Source organism: Malus sylvestris, chromosome 16, assembly GCF_916048215.2.
Source record: "Malus sylvestris chromosome 16, drMalSylv7.2, whole genome shotgun sequence".
NCBI classification, from domain to species: Eukaryota; Viridiplantae; Streptophyta; class Magnoliopsida; order Rosales; family Rosaceae; genus Malus; species Malus sylvestris.
In genome coordinates, this window is record NC_062275.1 from 1,594,859 (window position 1) to 1,606,484 (window position 11,626).

The window sequence follows — 11,626 nt, forward strand, 5'->3', positions numbered from 1 at the left end:
CAAGGAGGCATCATTATTATTCTGAACCCCCTCTGAGAGCTAGCTGGTAGTGGTGGAAGTGAAAAACCAAGCAAACCTTCCTCCCCAATCCCCAATGCTCAGATTCTTCATCCATTCCTAGCGCTCTTTGATTTACGAGCCCTACCCATCTCTCGACTCTCAATTTATCGCAAACCCAATTCAACAAAACTGGAAATTGATTCAGAAAAATGAAAAGGGAGCACCAGACTCATCAGCTGAATCAGTACCCCCCGCCGCAGTATCCAGACCCGTCCATGGCTTCCACCTCCGCCGGCGGCGGCGGCGGCTTCTGCAAGGCCAAGATGTGGGAAGACGAATCCCAGCGAATCGACGGCGGGATGGACGAGCTTCTGGCGGTGTTGGGGTACAAGGTTCGGTCTTCGGACATGGCGGAGGTTGCTCAGAAGCTTGAGCAGCTTGAAGAATTCATGGGTTGCGCTCAGGAAGATGGACTCTCTCAGCTCGCTTCTGACACCGTTCACTATAACCCGGCGGATCTGTCGACGTGGCTTGAGAGCATGATCTCCGAGATAAACCTCCCGCCTCCTAATTTCGATCCTTTAATGGGCGGTGCCGTCGCTGGGATGCAGCCTAATCAGCAGCAAGTGCAGCTCGTCGACGATCCGTTTTTAGCTCGGGGGGAGTCGTCCATCACCACCGTCGATTTCCCAGATCAGCGGAAGAGCAAATCCATTAGCACATCACCTCCCCAAACTGTATTCGAAGACTGCAACTCTTCTTCCAGCTACTACGACTTCAAATCTATCCCCGGAAACGCCGTGTTCACCCAAACCCGCCTCGATTCTCCGTCGCGGGAGCTCAAGCGTCTCAAATCCTCATCCGGGTCTTCTCCCTCCGAACTCCTCTTCAACCGCCCCGCCGCCTCCTCCCTTCCACAACCACAACAACCCATCTCCCTCCCCGCCACCGCCGAGTCATCACCAACCCGCCCAGCCCTCATTGTCGATTCGCAGGAAAACGGAGTCCGACTCGTCCACGGACTCATGGCCTGCGCGGAAGCCGTCCAGCAGAACAACTTCAACCTCGCCAAAGCTCTGGTGACCCAGATCGGCTACCTGGCAGGTTCACAAGCAGGTGCCATGCGTAAAGTCGCCACCTTCTTCGCCGAAGCTCTGGCCCAACGAATCTTCCGAGTCTACCCGCAGTCGCCGATCGACCACTCCTTCTCAGACATGCTGCAGATGCACTTCTACGAGACCTGCCCCTACCTGAAATTCGCCCACTTCACCGCCAATCAAGCCATCCTCGAATCCCTCCAGGGCAAAACCAGAGTCCACGTCATCGACTTCTCGATGAACCAGGGGATGCAGTGGCCCGCTCTTATGCAGGCGTTGGCGCTCAGACCCGGCGGCCCGCCCGCTTTTCGGCTCACGGGCATCGGGCCGCCGGCTTCGGATAACTCCGACCATCTGCAGGAGGTGGGTTGGAAGCTCGCCCAATTGGCTGAAACCATCCACGTCGAGTTTGAATACAGAGGATTTGTGGCAAACAGCTTGGCCGATCTTGACGCGTCGATGCTTGAACTCGGACGGAGTGAGGTTGAGTCGGTGGCGGTCAACTCGGTCTTCGAGTTGCACAAGCTGCTGGCCCGACCCGGCGCGATTGAGAAGGTGTTATCAGTGGTGAAGCAAATGAAGCCGGAGATTGTGACCGTGGTGGAGCAGGAGGCGAACCACAACGGTCCAGTGTTCATGGACCGGTTCAACGAGTCGCTCCACTATTACTCGACCCTGTTTGACTCGCTGGAGGGATCGGCGAACAGTCGGGATAAGGTGATGTCGGAAGTGTACTTGGGGAAGCAAATCTGCAACGTGGTGGCGTGCGAAGGGGTGGACCGGGTCGAGAGGCACGAGACGTTGGCCCAGTGGCGAGCCCGGTTCGGCTCGGCAGATTTCGTCCCGGTTCATCTCGGTTCGAACGCGTTCAAGCAAGCGAGTATGCTGCTGGCGTTGTTCGCCGGCGGAGATGGGTACCGGGTGGAGGAGAACGACGGGTGTATGATGTTGGCCTGGCACACTCGCCCGCTCATCGCCACCTCGGCTTGGAAACCCGCTTATAACTCGGTCATGGCTCACCGAGTCGAGTAGCGAGTTTAGTCAAAACTCGGTTCCATTTTTTTGGGTGCAGCCAAACACACCCTAGCGGTGGTGGGGTTATCGAATGTGTCGTATTTCTGTGATATTCTGAGCTGGGTGCGATAATGTGATTGAGATTGGGACACCCAAAGAGGCCCACCATTTAGGTCCATTAGCAAATTGTGTCTGAGAACACCTTCCCTCTCTTTCCTTTTACCTTTTTTTTTTTTTACTTCATTTTGTTGGGGGTTATTTTTGTGAAGCAAGAGGTGGATGTACGAATGTTTATATTTGATATATGGGTTGGTGGGAATAATAAAATAAATAACCCTTTTTCGACAACTATTGCCCATTGTTGTGAGTTTTTTTGTTGGGTTGACAAATAGTTGCTGTCCACTGTGTACGTCAAGTGATTAAGAGTGTTTTAATCTGCATTTGAAGTTACTGTGTTTGAATCATGTTCTGTTAACAATACATGTACCGACTCGGCGATTTCAAGAGACTTATAATTCAAGAAGTTAAGAGTGTTTAGTTTGCATCCCTTTAGAGTCATGTGTTTGAATCAAACTCGAATAAGTGATAGCAAATGACTTGTAATTCAATCGACTAAAAGTGCTTTCGAAATCTTGTGTTGAGTAGGGTAAGTTGCTTGTGGCTTTGATGATGGAACCGAATTGGAAAAAAGGTTCAAGAGCAGAACACTATTTGAACCCTGAGATTATGATCTATGTAGGTTGGATTCCACTATCCACTGCCTATTGTTGTAGGTTGGGATAAGATTGCACCAAAAATAGTACTAGGCTACTGTCGCGCTTCATGTTATAAACATGGTAAATGTCTAGGGACAAATTTTAATGAAATTATATTTATGTGAGTCTTGTCGTAATGGAAATAATCATACAAAATTTTAATGAAAGTATATATATGTGAGTCTTATTGTAATGGAAATATTGTTTTTTTGTGATGGAAATGTCACGGTTCAAATTGTAAAAATAGCATCTTTGTAAAATAAAAATAATAATAAAACTGTATACGATGCACATTCAAACCCATTTTAACAAAGCATAAAGTATTGTTGGCTTGGGACCGCCCCTACGTGTGCCGTGTGTGAATTTAATGAAGTGTTGCAATAGCTTTAGTACATATGTGGAAAATTAGCGTTGCAGAATCCTCCTTTTTTTAGGTCATGCAAAAAGAGGAAAGAAAGCACAATCATAATTCATGAGAGTTTACCAAAAAAAAATTATAAAAAAATTCATGAGAAAGTGAAAAGGCAGGCCAACTTCAATGTCAAACTTTTCTTCCCTTTTTTTACGACCACTTTTCTCAAAAAAAGTTGGCTTTTATTATGTTCTTTGCTGCGATCTATCTCACTTCTCTTAAACTTTACCTGAATTAATATTCTCTCTTTCGGTTTTCCTGAAGTAACAAATGCAATAATTCTCCTCTCTTTTGTTAGGTTACTGCCATTAGGGGAATATATATTATGTGCATATAGATTTTATTTTAAAAAAAGGCATAGTTGCTAGCAGTAGTCTACTATTCTAAAGGCCGAGAAGACTCACGAAGTTATTTTAACTTTTTTCTTGAGAGATTTTTTAGTAGAGGGGATGAATCATGATGTTATAGAACTCAACTTTTTTATTCCCAAACTCTCTTGTTATTACATGGGGTGAAAATAATACCATGTTCATGTGCTCACTCTAATATATGTCAAAGAGATCATAGATGAATTTATTTTTTAAAAAGAGCATGAGTTAAGCTGTAAAGTGTAAAGAATATCTTTGGTAAGGGGAGACCGAGTGAGTTTCAGTGAAATTAAAATTTAAAGATATCAAATATTTTTGTAAGAAATATCATATGAATGACTCCTCACACAAATTTTTCCCGTGTATGTACTTATAGCGAGAAGGTACGAGGGCTTTTCAGCCGATTGATGAAGTTTGGGGAGTATTTAACTTTATTATCTCCTTCTCTTTCAAATGATTGATGTACTGCGTAGCAAAAGTTACCATGAGTTGGTAAACCCTAGCAAAGGCAATAAATATACATACATATATATATATATATATGCTTTGTACTTTGATAATTACTAGCTACAAAACATACAAACTGCACAATAGTTTACAATTTAATTAGTTTGTTTTAATTATTCACAGTCAAGCAAGTTGAAGACTTGAAGTTGGAGGAGTTTACGACTACCTTTTCAACTGAGATTCTAAATTTTGTAACCCTACGGTTAATAACTTATTGTTATTAGTAGTCTAAATTGTCTGTAATGGCCGGGCCAACTAATATTATATGAGTCATTGATTTGATTATGACTAAGATTGCCTAGGAATATCAGATGAAATGATATAATTTAAATTTAATTTGCATCTCTTTCTCAATTAATGGTATGATACAAATAATCAATGGCGGATTCAGGAAGTATCATGGATCCAGGAAGTATTATTGGGGGTCAATAAGAATGGCAGGCACAATGCAAAAACTTTTTCGACAAAATATCATGCAAGATATTTCACCGAATATTGATAGGCCTGAGGTCGTTTGTCAAGCTATATTGCACACATGTCGACATACCAACAACTTGCGATTGAGTATGTTAACTGATGCTAATAATTTTTGAACGAGTATGCTGACTGATACCAATATATGACAAGAGCCCATTGAAAATGCCCATAGCAACGCATACAAAGGCGCGAGTCTAGCAGCTACCTTGCCCAATGCCCATAGAGGCAATTCGTGGAGCAAACTGGAGGACAACTTTTAAGGACATCTTAGAATTTCAAAGGGCAACACCCAACTCTTCCTTCGAGCAATTGGAAGACAACTTGGGGGGATCAAGTGAGCCACTTGCCCCAAAGTGGATCCACTCCTGTAGATAATGCATACAAGATTTCATGTAGTATATTGGTAATATTTTGTGTGCCAAAAGGAACCCACCACTAATTACGGGGCTCTCTTTAATTTGAATAACTTCGATAATGTCATCTGTAGGATACCAATCATATCAGCACGATACTATTTGCATTTTGATATGATCTAACATGCGAGAGTTGTCCTAATCATGCTATTTGCCAAAACTTCTCTCCAAAGTAGTGTTAGCTGGACTAAGCTTGCACACATTGAAATTAAAAAAGAAACATATCAGAAATTATGAATGGGGAATTGGCATAGCACCTAAATTTCCTTTCATTTGTGCATACATATCGTATTATATTTTAGCCACCTAGATAGGACTTAAAAGTTTTGTAATTATACATGCATGTCACGTAATGCTGCATGATAAATATCATTTAAGGTTCAATCACAACATATAAAAATCCAGAGTCCCGTGCGGTCCTGCCCCATCTTTTGGGAAGATATAATTTTAAAAGGATTTATTATTTGTTAATTAACATATAAATCATAGTTTAATTAAGGGAAAGGGTCAAGAACTTTTGGTTTTAGGGTGTAAAAAGGAGTAGATTAGTGAGAGAACGAGAGGGAAGCACTAATGCAGATAGCACCGCTCTTTATTTGAAGATCACATCATCCATTTGAAACATTTCATGGGGGGACCTAAAATATTAGTAGCAAAATACAGACGTGTTCTTCTTCTACTTATTTTTTTACTTAAGAAAAAGTATTATGTGCTGGAAATTGGTATTGTTGTTCAAGAATGTAAATGGATTTTTAATAAATAAAATAAAATATATAATGAATGGTTCGTCCGTCCTATTGAAATTGCAGCGAGATATTTTTTTTATATAATAATTATTGGCCTTTTACAAATGTATTTTTTTGTCTAAATATAGAAAGTTTAGAGTACCAATAATGATTCTCAAAAAATATTTATACACATTAATTTTTTTTTAATTTTTTATCTTGTGCACATTTGTTGGATTGAACAAATCAAAGAAGAATCAACAACTAAAAAAAATTAAGGAGCGAGTGCAGAAGGTGAAATAGGTTACTTTCTTTTGTGATAGAACTCTGTACATGTTTTGGTAAGTCATAATATACAAGTTAAAGACAATATCGGCGCTCGTAAGTTAGTAGTGAGCCGTTGATCCGTTAACCTAAAATTTTGATGAGTAATAGTTAATTATTTTACTTAAGGAAGCCAAGTCAGACTAAAATAGCTAGCAATTTTGTGTTAAGAAGCCAGGTGAGAGTAATGATGGAAGCTTGGAGGAGACTGACTGGTCAGCTTCAAATTCTTCAGGGTTAGCCGCATTTTTCAAAAGTCGGCCGCAAACTTGCTTCACAAACATTCTAGTTAATTCCATGGATAATGAATTAATCAATTGGATTTATATGTGGAAATCGGAATCTCTCGTACGTTTTTGGAACAGTTCTTTGCATGTAGGGAGATCCTGAATGCGACGTGAGGTCTTAATTCTTGCCTTTTTAAGGTTGGCTTTGAGAGATCTTTGACCATTTTGCACTACTCTCCTTCCTTCTCCCTTCCAACTTGCCAATTTCTTCACGTTTTTCCTTCTTCCAGTTGTCACAAAAAAATCTCCCCTTCTTGGAAATGCACCACTTGGATGTTCTATATTGATTGAGACCAAGTGAAATTGCTAATCTGAGAGTAATTTCACTTCATATTCTTTCTTACAAATTGACCCAAAGGAAAAAGAAGAAGAATCTTTCTCAAAAGGACTTGGCTTTGGCCTAAAAACTAAACCCTAGTGGAAATTGAAGTGCCTAAAGTTTGAAAAGTAGGGGACTTCTTTAACTTCTATCCATGTTTGAGATTTTTGTATTCGAGCGATATCTTACGTTACATTAATATTAACTTTAAAAAAAGATGTTCAAACTTGAGAGGACTCTTAATAATTTGACTAAGCTCAAATCCGTTTTATCCACATTCAAGATTTCAAGTAACATACAACTAGAAGTATTTTGTACTTCTGTTTTATATTGATGTGTGCTCTTTTTGGGTCACTGCCTACCTTGTGAGCCGAATTCTATATGCTTGTAAGCTGTGGCCCAAAATCGAATTTAAGCTCATAACACTTAATTGTACAGTATGAAATTGGTGCGCATGATTGCACCGCGTGATGAAAGTGAAACAGAGAAAGGAGCACAGCCAAAACCTGCAATCTTAAAATTAGGATTTACTTTCATGTAAGTTTCAAATCTAATAATATTATATCAAAATGTTAAAAATACAATAAACCCGTTACGTGTAAATCATTTAGTAAAGAGACGCGTCCACTTTCTTGTTGATTAAGACTTGATGATCCAGGAGAGAAAGTATATCCATAAATTGCAGATCATCTCAGTCTGGACGAGTTTAAAGCAAACAGAAAATTCTGGCCCCAGATGCCCAAAAAAAGGAAGAGAGGTTCGTGGCTTTTCTTTTGAGACGGGAAGAGATGGAAAATGATGGAATAAAAAAAAAATTGAAAAATTTGAATTTTAACGATAAATGTATAATAAAAGGTAAAGTGAATAGTATCAGAAATGATATTTTAATGTAAAAATATGATTTTTGATTAAAATGAATAGTACTGTGAGTTTTTCGTTAAAATTTATTAAATAAGAGATTTTAACGAAACACATTTTGGTATTATTCACTTTTAACGAAAATGACATTTTTACTTTAAAAAATCACCCCTAATACTATCTACTTACAACATTTTGATTCAAATTCAAAAAATTTAAATTTTTTTATCAGTTTTGCTTAAAAGAAAAGAAAATTGTACGATAAACATGTACCGTTGTACCGTCATGGTCCTTATAGAGACATGACGCACTGTGCCTGTGAGTGGTACTCAGTTTGACAGATGTACCACCGATTTAGGGTAGGGACAGAGATGATTGTTGCTGTCAGATATCAGACTAGTGTGAGGCCGTGAGCTTCTTTATTTTGTGGCCATTGAAATACATCGTGACCGATATAGCCGAGGCTTCTGGTATGGTGGGGGAATTCTTTTCTGCAACTGATCACGTGGTGGTGAGAACATACATGATAATGAGTTGAGATCCTATCCAGATCTCACTGTTCGGACAATGATGAAGAATTTGGACCGTTCAAGAGAAAGGTAGATGCAAATTTATATGTTGTGTGAGATGAGTTAGTAAAATAAGTTAACGAAAATTGCATCTTTTAATTTGAATGATCTAGATTTCTTGATCCTTGAGAGCTGAATGGTAAGATCCAGAGAGAATCTCAACTCAAAATGATAGGGGACTTGTATGAATTTTGTGTTTCGTTCTAATAATGTATTATGCGTTGTTGATCGGGTTGTCATGTTATCAATGAACCAATTCAAGTAAGTTATCCTCATAAAAAAGAGATGAATAGCTGGTGGCACTCAACATTTTGTCGTGCATTTTTGATAGTTACAAAAGAAATAATGATACACAAATCAACAACGAAAATATTACTATGAGTTTAGTATAAGCTAATCAAATACTCACATTTATTTGATTTTTTTTAAGTCTGAACGTATGTCATTTACTCACATTATAACATTTTCGTTACGTGAAAGTCCTCAACAACCAGGGGTAGTGGAAGGGGAAATTCAATAAACACCGGACTCCAATTCGCAAAACAACAAATATGATTATGGTGAAACCGTGAAAGTGAGAGTGAAACTCTATTCGGTAATTAAGTAGTTGTGGTGCTTGGTGAGAAAGGAAAGCATAAATGTTGGTTACGTCATTATTTCCCCCCACCCAATGTAACCATGTAACTGATGGGAAGGAGACGGGTGTCCCACTGGATAATTGTCCGATTAGGTTCGGATGATCAAGATGTGTTTTGGGTGAAAGGTAGTAGAAAACGAGAGATGATCCTCGTCGGATTCTCATTGTAAAGATTTTGGAGATTCTCTAATCATATCCGTTTATCGTATATTGTGCGATCAATTTTCATCAGATACTGTTTATATTCAATTTTAAATAAAAAAAATCTACAATGATTTATATCTGCACGATGACCAAATGTGATTTGAAGACTCCATAAATCCTCACAAGAGGATCGGTGAGGATCTCACTCATAGAAAACATCAGTATGACAGCATGATAGTTTGACTAGTCGGACAATTTCATAGGTTACCCAATTTGTGCACGAAAAATTTGTAGGGAACTTTCATGAAAAGTTTCTGATACTGTTTACTTTAATGAAAAACCACATTTTTACACTTAAAAAATCAATCATGGTACTATTCACTTTACCCTTTATTTTTGTCCTTATAGTTAAAACTCAAAGTTTTTAAACCCTTTTAATTAGTTTTCCAAAATTTGTATTTATATTAAATCGTATGATATAGGCTTCTCTCATGAGGATTTTCTCGAAAGACAGCATAGAGAAGGGAATAACACTTGCATAATAATTAAGCTTGTTTAATTGATTAAGCTAATTATTTGAAGGCATAATGCGCATATGCCTGGAATCTGGAGTAGACAATGAGAAAGCGGCTTAACTTCAAACTTGGCGGAAGAGCAGTTTCAATCGTGAAGCGCTCTGCTCTCACTATAAATCGTCTCACATGCCCCGAAACTCAGCAGCTTCCACATGCAGCAATTATTGTATGATGACAGCTTATTTCCCCAGAGGAAAATACAAGCCAACTTTATTTGTTTTAAAATGCTTAGAAAATTGTTACCCAAAAACAAATGCTTAGAAAGCTATGCTCTGTACACCACACCTTTGCATTTTTATCTAAACCGGCCCCACAAGCTCCTAGTTGATGTGTGAGTGTCACCTGAATCAGGTTGTATATTATGAGTGTAACTCTAAGGCCCCGTTTGGGATTGAGGTGATTTTAAAAAAAACCACTGTGAAAAAAAGCTGAGGGTCATTTTTGTGTTTGGTAAACTGAAAAAAAAATGGCTTATTTTGGAAGCTGCTGTGAGAATAAGCTGAAAATCAAAGGAAAAGCTGAAGCTGCTATTTGCTGCTTTGAAAAAAAGCCAATTTTTTCAAAGCACACGGAGTTACAGTGCTCCTTTAATGAAAAGACACACTATCATCCTGATTTTTTTTCCAAAAGCACTTTCATAAAAAAGTTTACCAAACACTCTACTGGCTTTATTTCATAGCCGCTTATTCTCACAGCACAGCCGCTTATTCTTACAGCAGCTTTTTTTCAAAGCACAGCAATACCAAACCAGCCCTAAGGAGGCCGTATAGTGTGGGCGGGAGTCACCTAATCAGACAACTCTACCCGATCACACTCATAGTCTAATCAGGCCATATAGAAATCGCACGCTAATCAGGCAATCCTACCTGAGCTTCACCCTAATCAGGCTACTCTACTCGGCTGCACGTTCCTAGACTGTGTGTGTCACCCCGATCAGACCGTATAGTGTGAGTATCACCCTAATCAGGCAATCCTACTCGAGTGTCACCCTAATCAGGCTCCTGCCCTGCCGCACGCTCCTAATCAAATGTTTGTTGAGTGTCACCCAAATCAGGCTAGGTAGAATGCGTGTCACCTTAATCAGGCAACCCTAACCGGCCGCACATGAACACTAGGTGTGTGAGCCGTTCTAGTCTGTCACCCCCACCGATTATCATCACATGAAGGTGATAAGTTTGTGAACTTATCTTCTTGGAAGATTGTTTAATGAACTTGCAAGAAGGAGGATCGAAGTCCCCCACACAACGAGGAGACGACACTCGACAATTTACCCACGACATTATGTCAGAAAATAGAGAGTGCCAACGGCATAATTAGGTAGCACAATTGTTTTTTTTTTTTTTTGGTAAAGGGGTTACTTTATTAGTACTAAAACACAACATAATTACATGACATAAGCCCAAATACTTAAACCGCAGAAACAAAAGATGGACCTACGTAGTAACCCAAGAGCTCAAAACTACGTTTTGAGCCCAAAACAGAAGCACACAAACAAACCCTAACAGCTTCCTCCACCCGCTGCCGCCAAAAGCGCCGCAACAGCACAACGAGCACGAGCCTTCACAGCCAACATTTGCCAGGAGCCCAGCCAAATAGCACCTCAGAGATGGAAAGAAAACAGATTCGTCCTCCGTCTGATAGCATACAGCAAATCTCAACCACCAAGTAATAGAAACTGAAGAAGCTTGTGGGATTTCCACAAGCAACACTGCCAAAGAAGGTAGACAGGGAGGAGAAGGTGGTGGTGTGACCACCCGAGCCGATGTAAACACCGGAACTCTACGCACCTTCTCGTTGAAAGGCCGCAACAGATCGCTGCTAAAAAGGGTTGCAGATCGAAGCGGAGATGGAATCCAGGGAAGGCAAAAGAACATGCAGATGAAGGTATGGATGGGGGACATGCAGATGGGTGGGTGGATGGATGGGGATATGTTGATTGGGAAGGGGGAGGAGAAATCAGATCTGAGGGCTGGAAAGCTCAGTGGCAAATAGGGGTGGAAGGGCAAGAACAAACAAGGAGGAAACCTGGGGAAACCACCAAATATCCAAAAAGCAGAGGCTGCCACCGACCCTGCACTGAAATAGGGCCGGCGGCTAGAGGAGGAAATTGAGTTTCTTTGCTGCTCTCACACACGGGTAGCACAA

The 11,626-nt window shown here is 40.3% G+C and overlaps 1 protein-coding gene across 1 annotated transcript; it reads left to right on the forward strand.

Moving 5' to 3' along the window:
* LOC126607669 (DELLA protein GAI-like) lies at positions 1-2,655 on the forward strand. Its single transcript, XM_050275350.1, has one exon. The coding sequence runs from the start codon at positions 210-212 to the stop codon at positions 2,127-2,129; it is 1,920 nt and encodes a 639-aa protein (XP_050131307.1). The 5' UTR covers positions 1-209; the 3' UTR covers positions 2,130-2,655.
* Positions 2,656-11,626: the final 8,971 nt, after the last annotated feature.